The following is a 22,888-nucleotide window of genomic DNA, read 5'->3' on the forward strand; positions in this document are numbered from 1 at the left end:
ACTTCTATTGTGTTGATTTCCAGCCCCTGCCCCCGTTCCCTGACCACCAACACATGGGCAAAAATGTAGGTGACAGAGAAGGAAGCTTGGTATCATGCTTTGTTCTGCAGGTTATCCAGCCATCTAGAAATTAGAGGCTATGAGCACCCCTCAACCTTCTATTAACCAGTCACCACTGCTCACCCCACCCCTCATGTATGCAGCCCCAACCCCAGGCTGGCCTTGTCTGGTGCAACGATTGCTCGAGCAGGCTATCAGAATGTCCTGGTCTTTTCTCCTAGTGCCCGCTTCTTTCTGGCCGGGACATGCTCCTCACTGTGGCCAACAGGGCGGATTTTCAGCTCCACGTAAGGAATGGAGAATTCATGTCCTTTCCATGGCTCCCAGTTCACCCCCTACATCAAAAAAAAAATAAACATCAAGAAAAGACACTTGGGTACAAAAGAATGTTCTTTTCCCTCTCTGTTTAGGGGAAAGAAAAAGAGAAACAGGTGAAGAAGTGGAGTGATGTGCCTTGGACAGACAGCTATGCTAAGGAAGTGAGAGTTGATTCTGGAAACATGCGCCCTCTGCTGGGCAGCTGGCATAGGGCAGGCAGAGGACAGGGAAGCCCACCCCACACCACCCCATCCATTGGTTGGACAATAGGGGTGTAAGCCAGGAGGTGGCTGGAGCCAGGACGGTATCAAAGTTATACAGGGTCAAACTGGCCAGCAAGGATCAAATTGTCTCACTCTTTTCCTTTCCAAAAAGTTAAAGGCAAAAATAAACATATTAATTAGCCAATTGTGTAAAATCATTTTCAATTTAGACTGTTTAGATATTAGCTCTGGGGTAACAAATAGTCTGCTGAAAACTAAATTTCATTTTATGTCTTTTGACTAGTGAGTGCAATAATATCTAATTCACTTAATAACCTTGCAACCTGGCCAATAAAGAGCCCAAGTGACCGATTTTATGTATTTTAATTTGTGAGGTAAATAATAAACAAGAAACTAAATGCCTTGCAGACTGTGAAAAGCACATTAACCAGATGAATGTCTTTTATTAGCAAATATGGGGATGGTTTAGGGCATGCTGGCTGCTCATTTCAAATATTTGATCTCTGATCACAGGCTTCCGAGTCAGCCCACAGGCTGCCACCATGATGCATGGACCCATCCTCTTGGCTTCCCTGAGGGCAAATTTCCTCTTCCCTTTCAAAAATCACAGAAGGATGGGGGCCCGAGCTGCCTGGTCAGGGCCAAAGTAATCAGACTGTACCTGAACTTTAGATGTGTTACTATTTCAAATAATGTCCAGTAGTGTGAGTTTTGGTGGCTTCGTACAAGCTAGAATCAGGACCTAGAGTGGGAAATTGGTACCCCAGCATGGGGCTCTGAGGGTTCATGGGGTTCTGAGGGTTCATGAAGGGGATGGGTTCATGAGTAGGAACAAAGATGCAATTTTCAAGAAGCTGTGAATAAGCAGGCAGGAGATGCCCTGTAGCTGGCGAGAAGTCAAGATGATATTCACATCACAGAGATTGAAGAGATCAGCAGGAGGAATGTTTCAGAGCAAGGGAGTAGGGAGAAGTCCTTAGAACTTTCAATCCCATGGGCATACTCATTTAGAAAGAGCTGAGCACAATGCTCTGGGTAGTCTTGGGACGCCTTTGGGTAAAGTGGATCCAAGGATGGGTCTGACTTAAGGCATAAAAGATTGTATTTTCCTGGACAGCAAAAGACTTGAGAGAAATAGTTCAGTTTATCCAGGAAAAAAACTAGAATTATGAATTATCTGTGATGGACAAAATGCCCCCCCAAATCTATATATTGAAATCCAGCTCCTAATATGATGTATTTGGAGGTGGGGTCTTTGGCAGGTGATTAAATTCAGATAAATTCATGAAGGTGGGGCGCCCATGATGGGATTAGTTTCCTCATTAAAAGAAGAGGAGCTTTCTATCTCTCACTACAGTGAGAAGGTGGTCATTTACAAGCTAGAAAGAGACTTCTCACCAGGATTCAAATCTGCCAGCAACTTAATCATGGACTTGCTAGCCTGCAGAACTGTGAAAAATAAACATATGCTGTTTTAAGCCACCCATCTACAGTATTTTGTTACAGCAGTCCAAGTTGAAGACAGTGTCCATGTGCAAACCAGTACATGAGATGAAGTGCAAACCGTGTCATCTGTCTCCATTCAGCAGGGGGAAGGCTGATCAACACCCTCCAACACTATGTAAGTGAACAGCCCTGGTGGGAACGCAGAGCAGGAAGAGGCAGACATGTGGGTGGGATGTGCCTTGACCTGTCTGTGGAGCCTGGAGGAGAAACCCTAACTGGAAGCATTAGAAAGAGAAACATCAGAACCTGCCTGGAGGGTGTCTCTCTGGGAACAGAATGTGGGCAGAGCCTGGGTCAAAAAGGAGGTTCACCTGTCACTCACCTCACTATGCTTGGTCTCCCCATATCTGCCATTGGGGTTGGCCAAGTGGCAGTTCTTGTACCACCAGCCACCATGATGAGTCAGGGCACAATTACTGAGGGCAATATCGTTGTCTCTGTCAAAAGTTGTAAACTTCCATCCGTTGTGGTAAGTAAGAGCATCCCCTGCAGGAGGGAAGAGGGAGGAGATGAGAGCCCAAGGTGAGCCACTGAGGGGGTGATTGTACTCTTACCTAAAAGGGGACTTGGCAGGAAAACCTCTAGCATGAAAACACCAAGGATCCAATACTTATGTCACAGATAAGTAACTCCTCACTCCAAATGGTGAGAACATGAAAGAGATAGCTCCCCTTTCCTGGTCTCCCACAGAAACTTCAGGCCTGTTTCTCCAATGTCCTTAACAGTGGTTTCACTTAGAAGCTTCACAATCATGTGAAATGTTGAAATATCCAGAACCAATCTCAGAATCTCCCCACAGTACCTTACCACCTTTTCACACAAGCTCACTGCTTTTCTGTCCTCCCTGTCTCTCCTCAATCATCCTCCTGACCACCTAGACTTGACACCCCTGAGTTGTGCTTAAGAACCCTGTTTACCCCTTTATCAAGCATTCCTTCTGTAGATCGCCCATACACACATCTACTTTCCTGCTCCCACAGCCGCCTCCCTGGAGCTGCCCTCAACTCTGTGGGCCTGCAGTAACACAAGAGCCCATTTTCATCACCTCAGTTCTAACATCCTACTCCCTACCACGTGGAGGTGAGTCACTCCTTGCTCTGCAGGATTGTAACTTGGCTGTTTCCTCTGCACAATCTCATACTCCATCATCTCCACAGGCACCTTCCACTTGTGGAGTAGACAGGCCCACCTTCCATGCCTCTGCTCACCAGAGAATGCTTCCATTCACTCTGTGCTTTCATTGGTCTAAATCCTAAACATTCTTCAAAGTCTAGCTTAGTCCCACAGCTGAGGAAGATTCTCCTTATTAATCCTCCCACACACCCTCCTAAGTCACACACCTGAACTTCGAGAGCCCTCTGGGCTACAGCATAAGACTTAATAACATCCTGTCTGGAAATCTATCATTATTTTACTTGTATTTCTCCTATTTTCCCATCAGATTTGTCATCCTTTTATAAATTTTCTTTTTAATTCAGTTCATAAAAAGCAACAAGGGCCCACATCAATCACAAGCTTAATCAAGTTCTGCTCCTCAATAACAACATTTATATTTATATCTAATCTTCAAGTTACCAACCATCTTTAATGTATATTCTCATTGGATCCCTACAATAAGCCTTGGGGTGGGGTGGGCAGTTCTTAGTGTCAAGAGGAAACAACCTCACAGAAGCTAGTCCCCTGGGACTTATTGAGGTCCCATAGTCTATAAACAGCAGAGCCAAGACTCAAAGCGTGGTCCTCAGACTCCAAGTCCAGGGTCTTTCTGACATACTGATTTGCCTGCAGCTTCCTTAGTTAAAGGAAGTCTCCAATTATGCAAACAAGAGTGGGCCATCGCTGACACTTTACAACAGTAATTCTCAAAGCATGGTCCCTGCAGCATGGGAATCTGCTGGAAACACACACTCTCAGGCCCTACTCCAGAACTAGAGGATCAGAGACTCAGGGGTAGTACTGTCGGGGGTATGCTTCTACAAGCCCCTCAGATGACAACAAGCCCTTCTGATGCAAGCTAAAATTTGAGAACTTCAGTCCTGTGATTTCATTCATTTATGCAGGTCACATCAGCATGGCCCAGCACCATGCTGGGCTCTAAGAATACAAACAGAAGAGGTACAGGCTCTCGAGAACTAAGTTGGGGTGGCTGAGGGCAGATATATAAAGAGTTGACAAATAGTCTGTAAAGGGAAGTTCCCAAATTGTTCCTCTGACTTGGGAGCTCAAACCTCAGCTCCTTTATATCTCACCTGGCAAAGCAGGAGGAGCAAGGAAGGTGAGAAAGGCCACTCCTACCCAGATACAGCAAACCAATTCCGCCTGATTCTGTCTCCAGTCAAGGAAAGGTGACTGAATTATCACTTCACTCATATGCAGTTCCTCCTCCCTTTAGATTTTTTGCAGATAAGTAACTACAGCTTCACATGACACAAAAGGCTCACTGTTAATGAGCACAGCTTACCTAACTTGCATATAAAGTTCCCAAAGCCGTTTTTGGAGATTCTGAACAGGGCTATTTCTACAAGACTTATTTGTGGTTATCTAACACCTTGAGCACACACAGGATAAAGAAAGGTGAAGTAGATTTCAGTCTGAATATGAGAGTTGTTTTTCCACAGATGGATTTTCTCCCTTTTAGAAACTGAAGCCGTACTGATGTTCAAAGCACAGATAGTAAGTGTATTCATAAATCAAAAAGAAAATTTTCTCTGGTCACCAGGCCCCCAGCCAAGACAGTATTCTGATTTATTAAATTTATCTCCCTAAGATAAAGGAGAAAAGCCAGTGAGGGTTAGACTGCTCTCTTCTAGCAGAATTTTACAAGAAAACCTTGGTGAGAGATAAAGATCTCACTTCTAGTATAATGGCTTTGGGTGGGAAGCTGGTTCTCCTCAGGTGGGAGAGGAGAGGAGGTGGTGGGAGGCCCATAAAAGGTCTGAACCCAAGCCCAGGAAGGGCTCTGAGCTGGTTATTATCTATCTCATCTAAATGTCATTCGGAGACCAACTATCTTCCTCCAGGAAAGGAAACCTAGGCAGCCATCTCAGACCAGAAGAAGCCATCAGCATGCCCTACAAGTCATACAAAGGCGCAGGAGTATGTCTGGATCTAGAATAGATTCTTCCCTGAGACCAGGGTCAATGAAAGAGTGATCAAGCCATCTCTTGGTTTTCCTTTTGCCCATGTACCCAATAATTTTCTGTCTCTGAAGTGTCAATATTTTAAAAAAAATTTCTACGGCCTCCCTGGTGGTGCAGGCAGTTGAGCGCTGCCCTGTAAAGCTGTCTGCAGCCTCTGCAGCACAGGTTCAATCCCAGCTGGCCGGGGAGGGTCCCACATGGCACAGCAGATCTCTCCTGTCTTGCCCGCTGCTTCCCTCAGCAGTGTATTTTGTCAGTCTTCCTGTTCTGTTCCCCGCTCTGTCTCTGGTGAATCCTCTCACCAGCCTGTGCATCTGGTCTGTACTCTGGTTCTTGTATAATTAAATAAATCTTTAAAAAATAAATAGATAAATAAAAACCCACTTCTAAGCAGAGAAGGCACTGGCATGTGGGGTAAAAAATTCCTCACTGTTGATATTTGGCATCCCTGCTCCCAACTCACAAAACACTGAGTTCCTCAGTCACATTTCCTTGTCCTTCCCTAGTGAAGCAACTTGAGGTCTCCTGCAGGTGGACCATGAAATCAGCTGTGATGGATTAGCCCATAGGGTTGTTGTGCACCATTCTGAAAACCTAACTATTTATAGTTTCATTATACTGTAAATCTATAGGTTCTTGGAAACTATGACTTTAAGCGAAACTACACATAATAAAAGCAGTTCTTCAAATAATGTCATTTGCTCAACTCTGGCAAATTTCTCATCAATGTTATAATGAAAAAACTTTATTTGAGAACCTTCTGAAATCTCTAAACAGATGAACAGTGCCTTGAAAGTAGAGCTCACAAATGTTCTTCCTGCCTCGCTCCACGATTTAGAATCAGAAACTACATGGACACAGCATTACCTTGATGGGCGGTGTTTCCTTCATGGAAGAATAATAGACTTTCTTAAATTACTTTGCTGGATGCAAAAGTGGAGGTCCCCTTGAATAGTCTGATCAGAGTGTGAGTCTTAATCCACACATTTCCATGGGGCTGCACATCTGTAGTTCTAATCAGAGCTATACTGGAGTTAAAGGCTGGGAAGAGCTGGCCCAGATATGGAGACATCGAAGAGTTCACCTTCCATTTGAACGCTATGTCCTCTAAACAATAGCTCATCATTTAGGACATGATTAGCAGACACTTCCTAAATTTCAAAACCTTCCTCAGGGGCTAATCAGCACATATGAGGAAAGCCAAAACTCTGCTAACCTCACGACTGTAATTCAGAATTTAAAAGACGAAATGATAGTGCACCTGGGAAGACTGGACTGCTGCCTTAAATGCTGCATGATTTGAACATTTCCCAAGCCTTCCTATTAAAAAATACATCCTCCATTGACTGACACCATTGGCCTGAACAACCTTAGGATGGGAATTATCCCCTAATCACAGTTAAAATTCAAATAGAGTAACTGGGAAGAGAATGGCATTAATTCAGGAATATGTTGACTCCCTTTCACTCATTTCCCCATTAGCATCAGTTCATTTATTGGATTATTTTAAGTCAGGCCTCAGAAAAGTTCATTTTGAATGGCAGAAGGAAGGGGAATGAAAGAACAGGACTAAGCGAGATCCTCAAGCAGGAGGAGGGGAGGGCATTGGTGTCAGGTTGGGATGCGGAGTATAGGGACCCAAGGGAAACACCTCCACCCATATCTTGCCTGAGGAAGATCCCATGATCGGGACATTCTGAGCAGAGTGTGAGTCTTAACCCACACATTTCCATGGGGCTGCACATCTGCACATCTGTAATCAGAGCCCCGAACACTAGAGCTCTAGCTTGACATAACAAAGTTAACTGATCACCGTGGTCAGTATGAATGTGGTATTGGAAAGAAAGGGGATGGCCAATATTCCCACAGGCACTGGCAGCCCAGGGGCATCTGAACACCCCAACACATCTAAGGGCCAGCCCCAGAATCAGCAGTCAGGAATGTGGCCCCAGCTTGTCTGGAGCTTGGGGGAGGATGGAGCAAGGCAGAGTGCTTAGCCCTACAAAAGAGTGTTTTGAAATCCTTGTTCAGTGAATATCCGTATAATCCTATCTGTTTCCAATTGTATTTTAACTGCCTTACTTCTATGCTGACTTTCCTGTGTAATATTTTACTATGGGTGGGTATTTACAACCCTTAAAAAAAGATTGTAGTATGTGCAGACCCAGGCCATTAAGAAAAGAAGTGACAATGCCCAATGCAGTGCAGACTCCTCTGACTCCTGCCCTTTTATTCAAGATGGTTTCTCAACCATGCAATTCTTTGTACACTTTCCCCACCCAACCCCAACTCAGAACCCTTGAGTGGTTCTCTCTGGGGTCTGTAGCCCAAATTCCTCACACAATGGAGGTGCCTATTCCTCTCACTATATGTCCTCCCATGTCACTATGTCACCAAACTCGTCTATTTACTGACCCCTATTTAGATCTCAGGGACTATTCTTTACAGTACAAAACATCCAGGATATTACATAGAAAGGCCTCACTAGCAGTAACAGCTTTTAATTGAGATAGAATTGCTATATAACATTAATTTCAGGTGTATGCAATAACATTTTCTAAACTATGTACCTTACTCCATGCTAAGCACCAGGAATCAAGAGCAAATGCAAAATTCATGTGATCTTTTAAAAATTAAATAAGATCTGAAAAAAATAAACTGCAATAGCAATTGGCCGCCTCAGATCATGACCCCTGTCTCTCAGCAGTGTCTGTTCACGATCTCTGCCATTAAGAGTTCAATAGACACCCCAATTTTCTTGCCTCTGCTCAGTCCTTGCTCCATCTGAGGAGTCTCCACCTTTTCTCCCATGTTAGTTCTATAATTTCAGTACGATTCCAGCTCCCCTTCCTGCAGGAAGCCTCCTTCAATCTCCTCAGTCTTCAATGTAACCACCTTCTGCACACTCCTATAGTTCTTTATCTTCCTTACCACTTCTTTGACTCTTCTAAAAGTTCTATTATAATTTACCTATTTATTATAATCCATCTATTATAATGGACCTATTTACATGTAAGTCTAAGGAGAGAGACAAACCGACAAACCGTTGGTCACTTTAGTTAGTAACACATTCCCACTTATACCAAAGTCAACAGCAACAGACTGATTTAGGGTTTTGAAAACTTAAGAGGCTTAAAACAGGGCCTCCCCGGTGGCACAGTGGTTGAGTGCTGGGCTGCGAAGCTGCCCACAGCCCCTGCAGTGCTGGTTTGATCCCCGGCCGGCCGCTGGCAAGGGTCCCACATGGTATGCAGACCTCTCCTGCCGCCCACTGCTCCCCTCAGCAGTGTGCTTCGGTCCTTCTGCCTGCTCTGCTCCCTGCTCTGGCTCTGGTGAATTCTCTCACCCTCCCGCGCTTCTGACCACACCCAGTGCTTGTATAAATAAATAAATAAATCTTTTAAAAAAAAGAGGCTTAAAACATAACATTAAAACAATAACCACACTTCCCCTCTGAAATAAAAGTTTCAATAGCATAATTCCAATGTTTCGGTCACATTGCTTAATATTGCTTTTTTTCCTTCACAACTGGACTCATCATCAACTGGCTTCCATCCAAAGAACAGCTAATCAAGACTAAAGATTCCCTGCTCTCAGCTGAACTGCTCTCAGCTGAACTGCTATTTTCTGTGTTGTCACAATTGTATGAGGTTCAAGAGACCCATATTTATTGTTTGAATCAGCACCTTAATGATTTCTCTTTGCATGGCAAAGTGCCAGAAAAGATCTAAGTAATAAACACATGCACTGCTGTGTAAAGATGGCAGCCTCGGCCCTGGTGCCAAATGGAAGCTGGGTGTATACCTTGAGATTTTTCAGAATGTGGGTTCACCAGTCTAGGATACAGTAGCCTGAATTTGGGGAGTATAAGAGGAGAGAATTTAAGCAGGAGTATCAAAGTACAATATACAGAAGCTCTGTGTTTATGATGCTCAAGGACAGCTTTAATGACTCAGTTTATCCCCAAGCCTCTAGAAGAAGCTGACTCAATTCTAAATGACAACAATTCACCTTGGCAGAACATTACTCCATCCCCCAGAAACATGGCAAGTGGCAAACCAATCCTTAGATGTACAGAGAACAAGAAGGAAACATTTTTTCTTACCAGCTGTGCCCCTGTATTTCCCAACCGAGAGCTTGTACCGCTCCTTGCTGGAGGCCACTTGGAAGAAATCATAGACGGCATAGGCGGATTCATTAGCAGTCTGCAAATCCACTCTTACCTCATATTGGGTAGGAGTGCCAGTGGTGAGATTGTGTAGCTTGTCAAGTCCTAAACAAAAGGAATGGAATTCTGATAACCCAACAACCAACACATGTGAGCACCCACTCTTGGCACCTGAAACTTGTGACACCAAAATTCATTTTAACCTTTACCTCCTCTGCTAATGGGGGAGCCACACTTTCTCTTGGAGGTGCGGGAGGTTGTTTACTCAGCCTATGACTTCTTTGACACAGTCATGCTAATGAACGTGGGAACCATGTTCTCAGCTGGGAGTCCTGGGTTGGTAATCAGGAGACAAATGTGCCCACAATGACCCCCCAACTCTTAAAGCTGAGGTAGTTCTTAGCCACTATGCTAGACTGGCTCCAGGAAAGCTGAAGTAGTTCTATGTTTCATCCGCTAATCTCACTATGGGAGGAAAGGTTAGCTACTCAGTCTAACAGCTCTGATTTTATAAGGGCTAAGGGATTTTGTACTAAGCAAGCCACAAACATCATCTTCTCTATTAACACTGATTATCCAAGTTACGACTTTTTATTTTATTTCCCAACTGATGCTTTTGACTATTTCATGCTCAATGAACATCTGCTTCAAAAGGAAACAGAAAAAAAAAAAAAAAACAATGTCAATAATGACTGGCATTACTAGCAGAATTTCAGGAACCACTAGAATAACTTCCCAATAATAGCCTGGAATCCTAACTATTCAACTATTTTTTTCTACTCTTCTGGTTTCTAGGAAGTTCAGGCGCCAGGCAGGTCCTGTGGAGCTGAAATACAACATAAAGACACCTATGGCAGTCCCAGACTCTCACAGGCTGCAAGCTCACAAGAACCTTGCAGGCACCATGGCCCCCCAACACCTGGTCATGGTCCCTCAGCATGTCACTGTCACTTGGGCCTCCTCCTGATTGTGGTAAGCTTTCTCAAGCTGCCTGATCAGCTTTTTGAGGGAAAATCTCTCGCCATAACCCAGTCCTTCTGGACTAGATCATACCAAGCCAGAACTCCTTCATGGGGTCCCCAAAGCCTTCCACGTAGGTCCGCCAGCGCTTGAAGAAATCCAGCTGCCCAGTGTTCCGCCTCTGGAAGACCTGAAAAGGGAGATGGGTGTTTCACTCCGACACGCTTGAGTAGATGTAGCTGAGTGGAAGGGGAATGATATTTGTATTTACCTATATGGAACTGGGAGGAAAAACAGGGCTATGATCCTACAATCACACTGATGCCCTCAGGAGAGTCCCTCTTTCTTTAAAAAAAAAAGATTTTTAGTAGGTTCAGTAGTTCCACTATGTTGGTTCTACTATATTAACAAGCATAGGCTGGACACTGAAATGTGCAGAATAAAACCAGATATGGTCCTTGCTCTTCAGAAATTTCAGTTTTTGGCCAGGGGCAACTGGGAAAATGATGATACCATTGTTCTACTAGGTTGGGTAGGATGAACATTCCAGACTTCCTGTACTGACCTGTACCTTCAATATCTATTCAAATTCAATTGGGGCACCTGATGTTTATATGTTGTGCCCTCACACAAACTAAATAGTTTGATTTTCTTTTAATTCATTTGATTTCTAACATAGCAATTATTTGATACTCACATCAAAGAAAGTTCATTCATCCCACAAATATTTATTGAGCATCTATATGCAGTAGGCACTGTGCATAATCATAGGAAATCTAATGGAGCTAATGGAGCTAATAATCCACATCATGAAACAGTCATGAATCAAATAATTAAACAAATTAATATGCAACTAAAACTGTGATAAAGGCTATGAAGAAAAACTGCAATAGGACTGTGAACACAAGTAAAAGCACCTGACCAGGCACCAGGAAATCTCCCTGGCTGAAAAGTACAGGATGGGTGAAAGCAGTCTGGAGAGGGAGTAGAGGTTGGGGTGCTGCGACTGCCAGGATGGGAAGAGAGGCTGGAGAGATAAGCAAGGTGAGACATGGTGGGGCTTTCTTAGGTATCAATGAATATGCTGGCTATCCTGTTAGTAATGGAAGTTTTTACTGGTTTTAAATAAAGAAATAAGATGTTTAGCTACATCATGCTAAGATCCTTTGATCTTCAGTATAGACAACAGACTGGCAAGGGCAAGAGTGGGCACAAGAGACCAGTTAGAAGACCACTGTAAGAGAAAATAGTAGCTTGGATTAGGGGGCTGCCCTGAGGATAGAAGGAAAATTTAACAGATGTGATAGAGAATAAAACCAGAGATGGTCAAAAGCAGAAGTGAAGGAGGAAGAAGTCAAGAATGATTCTTAACAATCAAAAAAGATAAACTCATGTCATTCACAGCAATGTGGATGGAGCTAGAAGGAATTATGTTCAGTGAAATAAGTCAGAAGGAAAAAGAAAAATATCGGATGGTTTCACTTACAGGAAGAATATAGGGGAACCAAATAAGACATCAGTGTAAAAAATATAATAACAGTACAAAACACAACAACAAAGCAAAAACAGACAATTATAAACCAGAGACATCCTGCAGGGGAGGAGGAGGGAGAGGAATCAGAGGTAGGAAGGGTGGGAGGGAGGAGCACAGGGGACTGAGGTGATGGTGCACAGGTGCATTGGTGAAGGAAACTGTGGGGACTACACCAGGGGTGGGGGGGGGGGAGCAAAATGTTTAAAATGAACAATGATGTAAAAAACATGTAAATAAAAAGAAAATTAAAAAAAAAAAAAGCTTCTTGTGATTCGGGCTTGCAGCAGCCAATGGCTACTCACTGGGAGAAAATCGATTTTGTGACCGTAGCATGAGCTCATCTGGGAATACGACAAATGTGTAACTTCTGGGAGACGATGCCAGAGGAGCAGTTGAATGTAAAGACTAGAGTTCCAAAGAGAGACTTGGACTAGACTCCTCAAGGTGAGAGTATGTCTGAGACAAGGCCAGCTGTTCACCTTTTCCCGTGTTACTTTCCTTTCCCCATGAAGTCAAAAAGACTTTCTTTTTCAACATTATTGCACTTAAGCTGGAGTTATGTGACTCCTTCTGGCCAAAGGACAGTAAGTGGGATCACAGGCGGGCAGGTGGGAATTCTCCATGCTGTCTCTTCCATGACAGGGGGCCATGGTGCCACAGTGAAGGCCACTCGTTGAAATGGCAGAGCCACAAGATAGAAACAGGGTGAAATCTCTGAGTCATGGTTTGGAAGTGACTGCCAAACCCACAGAAGACTTTGCACATGTGAGAAAAAGCTTTCATGTATTGGGAGTCTTTCCTAACCAATACAGGGAGCCACTGAGACACAGAGGATAAAACAAAGCCATGGGAAAAGATGGAAGAAAATAGGAGCTGAAAAGAGAAAACGGCCTGGAATCAAGCCTCGAGGACCTCCCATAGAGCCACATGGAGAACAGTCTCATGAAAAATCATGAGTTCATTAAGGAGAAAGAACAACTGAGATACAGAAGGACAACTAGGAAAAGATGGAACCATAGAGGACACAAGAGAAAGGTAGTGGAAAATGCTGGCGAGTCAAGGAACACAAGGCCTGAACTATCCACGGAATTTAGTGGCCGGGAGTTATAGAACCTACTTTGAATCAAACAGGCTGTCTCATGTGTGTCTCTAACTGCCCTATTCAGACTTCTAGGTGATAAACAAGCAGCCAGAGGCAGCAGGCACTACTAACTCAACCCCCCATCTTCCTTCTGGCAACCTTTAAAGTACACCAACTCATTGATTTTTCCTTATCGAAGACTATGAAAGGACAGCAGCACCCTGTTCTGTCTTTATCGATGAGCAGGAAAGAAACAAAGACCATCTGCTGTTAAGAAAGACCCCACACAGCAGCTGTCTGTCTGAAGACTTCTGTCAATCAATCCAAAGGATTCAAACAAATGACCTCAGTTTTGCTAGGCCGCAGCCCTGCTTGATCTTTTACAACTCCCCTACATCGTGACCCTGATGGAACACGTAAGGACTGCCCCTTGGTGTGGACCCAGATCATGATTCTTAATCATGAATGAACGCTTTCTTAATAGATTACAGCCTGATTATTTCTCAGTTGACAGGACCGCTGGAGACCGTAGCAAGGACAGTGTTAGGAAGAAATGAGGGTGAAGCCAAATTGGCTTCTGAGTAAGAAGTGAGGAAATGGAGCCAGAGTTGGGTACCATTTCATGAGAATATGGACCTTTTTCAAATATTACTCAATTTGGAGAAGGAAGACAGTTCCAGGGAGAGAAAATTAAATTATTTTTACAAAGTAAAGTTGAAAATACCTAAAAGTTAAACACACCTATATATACTACTGGAATTAGTACTACATAGCTGACCTCAGAACTGTTCAGCTGGAATCTGAAATTCCAGTGGTCTTGTAAGGTGACTAGTTGTGTTAGTGGGAATGTGATTTGCCTTAATGCTGGTGGAATTGAACATAGGTGCCACATCTACCCTGAAATTCCACTGTCCAGGATACAGAAAGAGTCCCAGGGAAGAGACTGGAACCCACTGGAATCCCAGTGGTCTGGAATTCTGGAAGACTGACATTGCATCTTTTTACCTACTTTCCTTTGGACTCATTCAAATGCAGAAGCCCCAGCACAAAATCCAATCTCCTTCCTTTCCACCACAATTTGCAGCAAGTGCCTTGAAGTGCAAGACTGAACAATCACTTGCATGATTGTTCAATATTTTTTAAATTTAGTAAGGTAAACAACCTAAGATTCATGCATTGTTTACATTTTTTTTCTCTGGAAAGAGACCAGGAGGAAGGCAAGAGCAGGTTGCATGCGACAGTGCTAAGGGCTCCAGTGGGCGCTCACATTGAACTCTCTTCTGAAGCACCCATCTGTGTTTGTTGACCCAAAAAGCGTAACAAAGACATCCGTGAGCAAGGGGCAGGGAGGAGCCCCTGGGCTGGGTCTCCAAGGCAGACCTAAGACACTTTCTAGCGGAGGGCTGGCCAGGGGGTCATTTCCATTCCTGAAACAGCTTTAGAAGCTGAAAGAAGCTGATGACCTAAGAGGTGCTGGGAGAACTAAATGAGATGTTTCATGTAAAAATGTTCTCTAATGGTAAAGAACACTGAACAGGGGTGTCACTCCTGGAGTGACACTCAGGTCACTCAGGAGTGACCATGACCAATAATTATGGTTGGCACTGACTTTGTTCTCCTTCCGCTTTTGTTCACATTTTGGAGATAGCCCATCCCTTTGTTGGTTTCCTACATTTTTCTTCATCCATTTATTCACTTTCGTAACAATCATTTACTGAGTATTTGTTAAGTGCTGGCTCCAGGGTAAACATCATTGATGCTACTTTATAAATGTGAACATTCAGAAAAGTGATTAGCCGGTCAGACAGCTAATTACTTAGTAGCTGATGCAAGGATAAAACGGTGATCTCAACTTTTCATCATAAAGCTGGAAAACAGCTTTATGATTCTGCTGAGTCCATTTTCCAAAAGCACGCCCTAAGAATCTGAATCTAGGGCCTCCCTGGTGGCACAAAGTGTTAAGATACAGCACTACAAAGCTGTCCGCAGCCACTGCAGCACGAGTTCGATCCCCCACCTGCCAGGGAGGTGACCCACATGGAGCAGCAGACCTCCCCTGACTCACCCAATGCTCTCCTAAGCAGTGTATTTCAGTCCATCTGCTTGTTCTGTCTCTGGTGAATCCTCTCACCTACCGCATCTCTGGCCTGCACCCTAGCTCTTGTATGCATAAATAAATAAATCTTTGAAAAAAAAGTTTAAAAAAAAAGAATCTGAATCTAAGCATTAATTTCCCAGCAGTCTGGGTTCCAGTCCCTTCCCTGGGACTCTTTCTGTATCCTGGACAGTGGAATTCCAGGGTAGATGTGGCACCAAAGTTCAGTCCCACCAGTATTAAGGCAAATTACATTCCCACCAACACAACTAGTCACCTTACAGGCTCAAATCTGATCCTGGCATCTGATCAATAAGCACAGTCCCCAAACATAATAGAAGCTTTTCTGCTGATTTAAAAAAAAAAAAAAAAAAAAAAAAAAGCTTCAGCTTGACTAGGGAAACTCTAACAAATGAACCTGATGCTCTTCGCATCAGTATTTGGATCTAATTCTATGCTTACTAGCTGTGTCTTTGGACAAATGAGTTAACCTTGGCAAGCCTCACTTCTCTGAATTATTACATCGAGATGTTAATAGCCCATTTGTCACACTCTTAAGTCGAAGCTTCAGCTAAGTCATTAATTAAAATAAATCACAAGGTATTGAGGCCAGAGTATGGCAATACAGTTATAAGAAGTTATTATTACATCTCAATAAATGTTACTTTGCATTTTATTATATCCAGTTCTGAATGAACTGATAGGCAGCCCTTCTGGATTCACTCAGGATCTAATCATTTCCATTCTTTTAAGGGGAAATACCTTATAATGAATTATTTGGGATAACAAAAGCACTTCCTCAAATAAGGAGAAAGGGAGAAAAATCTGTTTATGTCTATTTCTACACCACAGAGCTGTCCTTACCCTCTAGAACTTAATGTCCTGAATGACTAAGTCAGGAGAAGAAAATGAAAATTTCATTTAAATGTCATTGGAAAGAGTCTCTAATGTTATCCATAAGGCTCGCAAGATGGAAAATAAAGATGGAAATATTTGAGACACTTAAGTGTTCCCTGATGGTCTTCATTCCAGCCTCCCACCAGTGGCCTCAGCTACCTCAGGGCACAGTGCTGGCCCCGTTAGTCAATTTGTGTTCCTGCTGCCTTGGATGGAGAAGAATTTCCTTAAAAGGAAGTTTAGAAATTCAATTTTAAAAAGCAATGTACAAAGTCATCTTTCAGTGACAAAAGACTCTTGAACCCAAAAAATATGGAAATAGTTAGTAAAAGATTCCGTTGAGAAGTTTTCAGGATTCCACATGGCTTAGGAGTATGGTGGCTTAAGGAGAACCCTCTAGAATCTGTTTATGTATCACCTCCTGGATACATTTTCCCAGAAAATAAGATGAGAAGGGGTAAGGGACTGGTATTGGTTAGAACACAGAGTGATTTTATTATATCTGGAACTGACCTCAGATTTATGGTCAGAGCATAGAAGGCAAGTTTGGTTCACTGCTGGCTTGTGAGTATGTACAACAGTGCTTGGCTCACAGTAGGCATAAAGGTAAATGTTTGTGAACTGAATGAAGGATATTCCCGGGCAGGGAGACTGGCAGGTCTCCTTTTGAAGGCTGCTCTAGGCAAATGTCTCCTTCTCTCTGGGAAGCTTTCCAAAAGGACAAACATCCTGCCAATGGTCAATTACAGACACAAAGGCAGGAAACTAACTGGCTGCAAGCCTTAGGGACAGAATGTGTAGAATGACAATGGTGCTGATAAAAAGCAGCAGGTCTGGTCCTAGGGGTCTGCTTGGGTAGATCTCCCTTGTTACATTCTGCTCCATATTTTTATAAATCAGACTTCCATTATTTTTATAAATCAACCGGGGATTTCCCTCACCCAACCCAATCACTGCCTTTCAGCCATCAGATGAAGCTGTGTGGATAATAAGTTTTCTCCATTGCTGCTTATCAGATGGCATTGTTTTATCCATGGCTGCTCAAGTGTCTTTGGCTCCCTGGGCCCCTGAGCAAATGTCTAAGTGGATATTGTTTGAGCACCGTGACTTCAAGCTTTTTCCCCACGGTGAGCTGCCTGTGCACGGCAGGTAAGGCTGCGCATGCTGTTCTGGGGAAGGGAGAGCCTCTATCCATTCAGGCCCAGAGAAGGGGGTGGAGGGAGATGAGAGGATCAGAAGGCAACCCTCAAAGGCAGCTCATCATATAATTGGATCACACTGATGCAATCAAAGAAGCAAACATGTGGTTTAAGCAGACAAAAGGCCAAGAGAATCAAAACTCCTCACAGAAGAGGAGGCATCAGAACATCATCCGAGTTTCCCTCTCTTGGGGTTTAGCCCTTTCAAATCAAAATAACTTAAGGGCTTGCTTCTGCACTGAGGAGCCAAGATGTAAGATCTACCCAATGGGCGCTACTTCAGAGAACTGAGCCCCTAAAGAGGCCATACATTTCGTTTCCATCTTAGCTGGCCTGAGATGATCCACCAGATAGGTCCATGAGCTGGGAGGCTTTACCCTTAACGCCCAAGGCACTTCTCTCTGCCAGTCTCAATTTCCCTATCTATAAAATAGGAATGATAGCTTCTCTCACTCTCAAGCTTTCGTGTGAGGGTCATGTTTATGAGAGTGTTTTTAAGAAAGTAAAATGAGGATGAGAATCCCAGAAGCCTTCACAGTCACCAGCTTTAATTTAGCCAGATCTGCTGGTGTTAAGCACCTCAGGCTCCATCCCTACAGAGGTATGAGCTCTAAAAACAGTTGCAAATCCAGCCAGCTCCTCTCCCCATGGATAAAGAAGCAATCACGCTGCCTAGGTTGAGAACCAAGGTCCCCAGGGCTCTGGGTGACTCACAATCCAGCCACCTCCGTCCGTGTCCATGTCACAGTACACCTCCATGGGGCGGCTGGCATCGCCATGCAGGTAGATGGTGTACAGACCACTGGCGACGTTGCTGTTCTGCTGGACTTGGCTGCAGTCCGAAGGGTGTGGAAAACGGACACTGACTGGGAGTCAAGCAGAGGGGCAGCTTCGTGAGGAGAAGGGTAAGGGAGAAAAGGAGCGGGGCTTGTCCTCAATTTTAAGATGATTTATTTGTGGAGAAACTATAACCTCCAACTACTTTGCTTTTGCCAACTTTTTAACTCCCACTTTATTTCCTTTGCTAAGTCAAATTCACATCACTTGCTCCTCCAACCCATCTCCCCCCAAATAATGCTCCATTTCTCTCCCTGCTTTCATCTCTCTACCCCGGAAAGTATTTCTTTTAAATCCTTAACCTCATTTCCCCATGTATTGAGAAATCCATAACTATGTAGCCACTCGCTCTTCTTTGGACACTTTTCCTGCGCCACCCCCCCCCGCCCCCCGCCAAATGCTCATCCTCCACTACATTCTCACTCAGGGTGCAGGAGGTCACGTTACCTGTGGAAAGCCTGGTAGACACACTCCTGCTCTGGCGATCACCCTTAAAGGCAACCAAGGAGACAGGGTAGGCGATGCCCTGCTTAAGGCCTTGCAACTCAAACCTCTGGTCCCCTGATCCGAGCCGTACCTCCTGCCAACAAAAGAGACAGCAGGCAGTCAGTTACTCCGTTTCTCACCCCAGCCCCTGGGTGAGAACAGCATTCTCCAGTGCTGATGATGGACGTTCTCTGAAAGTACACTGTTTTGTTTCTTTGAGGGCCCAGTGGCAGTCCAGAGTCATGGAGGGTCTCAGCCGCTTCTCTGAAGATTCCGTGCTGCAGGGAGCACCAGTACAAAGCAGGCATAGAGTAGTGCCGAGGGGAGCACACATCAGCTCTCTGCTTGGTACAAACTAGGGTACTGCCATAGCTACCGCTGGCAGCAACCGGCTGAGAAGTTAACGGGGGAGATGAAACCAGCCATCATTTCTATAAAGTGGAGGATAATTGGGTTTTCAATAAGCTTCCTTCTGAATCTTACTTCTTCTACAAACATAAAGTAAACTTTCCTATGAAATCTGTCAAATGCATTAATTGAAATCATGAATAAATCAATGTGCCCTTCCTTTTTTCTTTCCTCCCTCTCTATTCCTTGCCAAGGTGAGAGAATAATCATTTTCCATTGGACTAAGTTATGAAAACTTGCTGGCCTTCAGATTCCTGGTGGGAGCCTTTGAAATAGGGTTAATCAATTCTTTCAATGAATATTTCTTGGGCACCAATCATGCAGTGTTCTATTAGGAACACAATGACAAACAAACCAGACTAAATGCCCTGTCCTCTTGGAACTAACATTTATTGGGGAAGACAAGCAATAAATAAGGTAATATGGGAACATGTATGGCTAGCAAATACTCAGTGGTCAGCTAGAGCAGGCAGGGGGCATAGCCCTAGAAATGAGACCACATGCACAGTGTTCACAGATGACTATGGTTAGCACTGTGCCTATCATGCAACAGGTGGTCAACAAGGATCGGCTCACTGATCAGCCGGCTGTTGTGAGCCCAGCATTCAGGTTAGTTGGCCCAAGTCAGTAGCTTCACATGAGGCTGGCCATGCGCAGCAAAAGGAAAAACAATGAGGATGCAATACCTTAGTCATGCCATCTGGGAGCTGGTAGGTCAGAATGTAGCCATCAATCTGAGCAGCAGGTGGTGTCCAGGTCAGGACCCCGCCAGACTGCGTTGTAGCAGATGGACGAAGGTTTTTGGGAGGGTCGATATCTGCATACAAAAAGATAGGTAATCAACAATCAAAAAAGATAAACTCATGCCATTCACAGCAACATGGATGGAGCTAGAAGGGAACCTGCTCAGTGAAATAAGCCAGAAGGAAAAATTAAAATATTGGATGGTTTCACATATAGGAGGAATATAGGGGAACCAAATAAAGGATAAGGGGGGAAAATGCAATAATAGTAATAATAATAAAACAAAACAAAATTAGCAGGCAACCATAAATCAGAGACATTCTGTGAGGGAAGGGAAGGAAAAGGGATCAAAACAGGCGAGAGAAGAAAGAGCACAAGGGATGATGGTGATGGTGCATGGGTGAATTGGTGGTGGGAATTTAATGGGGGATACACAATGACGTAAAAGATATAAATTTAAAAATTTTTAAAAATCAGCAGAACTGAAAAAAAGTTAGGTAATTATTATTACTAAGGTACAGCTGGGATGAAATGATTTTTGAGGTGTTACATCATATTTTCTCCCTTCATTTCCCATTTCTTTTCCTCCCCACCAAGCAGGTAGCAGGTACTGTTTCTCGTCACTGGGCCTTAGTGACTAGATTCCAGAAACATAAAACAAATGAGGACCATAAGATCAAGGAACAGGGAGTTGAATGGGTCCAGAGGAGCAAACCTAGACTCTACTTGCCCTGAAAACTTTGGAGGATGGTGGGTAAATGAGAAATCTAGAGGAGCAGATGTAATCTAAGGGATAGTGTGAGAGGATGAGGCGCACAGGTGCGAAAGGACAATGCGTAGGAAACACAGCAAACACCTATCTGGAAAGATGACCCAAACATCTTTGAGTGGACCCCCAACCCACTGGAATTGGGAACTACCCAAAACTTTACATACAGCTCTTGGGAAAGAGCATGACCTTAAATTTACTGAAATTTTGGACCAAAATCAGAATGGGGGCTTATGAAAGAAATAAAATTGGGCAGCAATCCCTCTGCCCACCTGTGATGATGCAGGTGTTTCTTTTCACCAACTCTCTCCCTCTACAGGGCAGCAGCTTCCTGCCTGCCTGTGACCTGTACCATACCAGGACTTCTCTTTGCTGACCTCCCTCAGTGGAGGCAACTCTCCTCAAGGCTGCCTGTCTGCAACCATGCAGGCCTTTCTTAGCAAACCTGTCCCTTGTGTCTATGCAAGTGTCTTTTACTCTTCTGTCCCTTTCCCTAATAAACCTGCCTTTTAAATATTAAAAAAAAAAAGAAATCAAATTGGTAAAGAAATACAAAATTCTAAGAGTATGGCCTTAGATGTTCAAAGCTTAGATGTATACCTGGTACAGAAAGAATAGGTAGAGAGGGGAGAACCTAAAGAGGAAGGGAGGGGAGGAGAGGCAGGGGAAGGGAGAGGAAGGAAGGGGAGAGAAGAATGGGAAGAGATATAGACAACTGACAGAGCTTTTCTTCTGATATCTGTGCCCTTTCACACTCAAACACCAGAGGAACGTACAGGCATGTGTAGTTGTAAACCAGAAAGCTAAAACTCAGCAGAAGTTCTAGTCAACACCATAATAATTGGTCATATAGCTCATTTTTTTTAACCAAATAAGATCTGAATGGAAATTTCCATTTTGAAAAAACTCATAGAAGGTGACTTTAATTTAGAAGCTCCCCCAAAAGATGTCTCCAGCCTATCTTCTATCCAGTAGCATTTCAGCTGAGAATGGAATTGTACTATTTTATTTTATTTTTTTATACATTTTTAAGCCTTTTTTTTAAGATTTATTTATTTATTTATATAAGCACTGGGTACAATCAGAAGCACGGGAGGGTGAGAGAATTCACCAGAGCCAGAGCAGAGAGCAGAACAGGCAGACTGACAAAACACACTGCTGAGGGGAGCAGCGGGCGGCAGGAGAGGTCTGCGTGCCATGTGGGACCCTCGCCTGGCGGCTGGGGATTGAACCGGTGCTGCAGAGGCTGCGGGCAGCTTAGCAACCCAGCGCTCAACCGCTGCGCCACTGGGGAGGCCCGGAATTGTACTATTTTAATAGAAATCAGACAGCTGTTGTTTTGAATTAGGATGTTTTGACAAATTTTGAGTTTCTGTAATATCAGCTTGGTTTGACTTCATAAAATGTAACATCTGCTATGGATTTAATTCTACCCATCACATGGAAAAATTGAATTCCCTGCTTGCAAAATCATAATGATTTAAAAATCTTAAGGTGGCTTCTGTCATTTACTTGACTGTCCAACCAACCCCTGGTTATGGGCTCAGATGGCTTAGTTAACTTTCACATGTCTATGAAGTAGAGAGATGATAATATAATTATTTTTAAAAATGGGGAAAGGGAAGCAAAGAAGAAGGAAGGAACAAGAGCAAAAGCAAGGGGGAGAGGGACAGAGGAAGGAGGGAGGAGAGAGGGAGCATGAAGTAGAGAAGGAAAGAGTAGGAAAGGGAGATAGGAGGAAGACAACAGATAACTCTTGAGAGCACCCTTGGATAGTGGGACAGAGCTCTTTCTACAGACCTTTGTATCACTTCTATAAGCACACATTTACCTTTTCAATTAAATATTCCTAATTGTAACTAACAAAAATAATAAATAAATTCAAGACACATCTAGCTCCAGTGTCCTTACATAGTGTACTCAATCACAGAGGGGATGCCAGGCCTTGCCCAAACTCTCTAACTAGGCCCAGGCACCCCCAGGGGACACAGTGTTTCTCAGGTCCCGCCACAGCCTAGAGGCCATGACGCAAAGCCTGAAGTTTCATCATGTGTGTAAAACACAAGCAGCCCAGGCCTCTCTGGAGACCACCTGCAGCGACAGTGAGGGGAGAAAGCTGTCCCATCAAGGCCCTCAATCTGGAAGATAGAAAAAGAAGTGTCTCCTTGCCTCTCTCCTCTCAAACCTGAAGCTGAGACCCAAACAGTTTCTAGAATCTGCAATTGAAGGGCTGTGTGGCAGACATGGTAAGTGAGGCCACCTTTTACACAAGCACTGTGAAAGGTCACCCAGCTTCACTTTCACTTCACAGCCTTCTCTACTCTCCTTTCTCTTAATCTGAACTTTCATGTCAAGTTATTATCTCAGAAGGCAAAAACGTCTTCAGAGCAACCTTCCCTGTTGCTGTGGAGGGGAGAATCCTGACAGTGGAAAGGGGCTCCTTGTTCTGGTCTCTCACAGTA

At 43.9% G+C, this 22,888-nt stretch overlaps 1 protein-coding gene across 1 annotated transcript in view; it reads right to left on the reverse strand.

Moving 5' to 3' along the window:
* Positions 1-254: 254 nt before the first annotated feature.
* The window catches only part of TNN (tenascin N), a gene marked incomplete at both ends in the record, with an annotated part of 48,148 nt that continues 25,514 nt past the window's right edge, over positions 255-22,888 (reverse strand). Inside the window, 7 exons of the mRNA XM_084251006.1 lie at positions 255-395; positions 2,431-2,594; positions 9,354-9,521; positions 10,470-10,566; positions 17,897-18,048; positions 18,467-18,599; positions 19,600-19,730. Coding sequence (XP_084107132.1) covers positions 255-395; positions 2,431-2,594; positions 9,354-9,521; positions 10,470-10,566; positions 17,897-18,048; positions 18,467-18,599; positions 19,600-19,730 — 986 coding nt within the window. The remainder of the gene's footprint in view (positions 396-2,430; positions 2,595-9,353; positions 9,522-10,469; positions 10,567-17,896; positions 18,049-18,466; positions 18,600-19,599; positions 19,731-22,888) is intronic.

Source organism: Talpa europaea, assembly GCF_964194135.1.
Source record: "Talpa europaea genome assembly, chromosome: 12".
Lineage (NCBI taxonomy): Eukaryota > Metazoa > Chordata > Mammalia > Eulipotyphla > Talpidae > Talpa > Talpa europaea.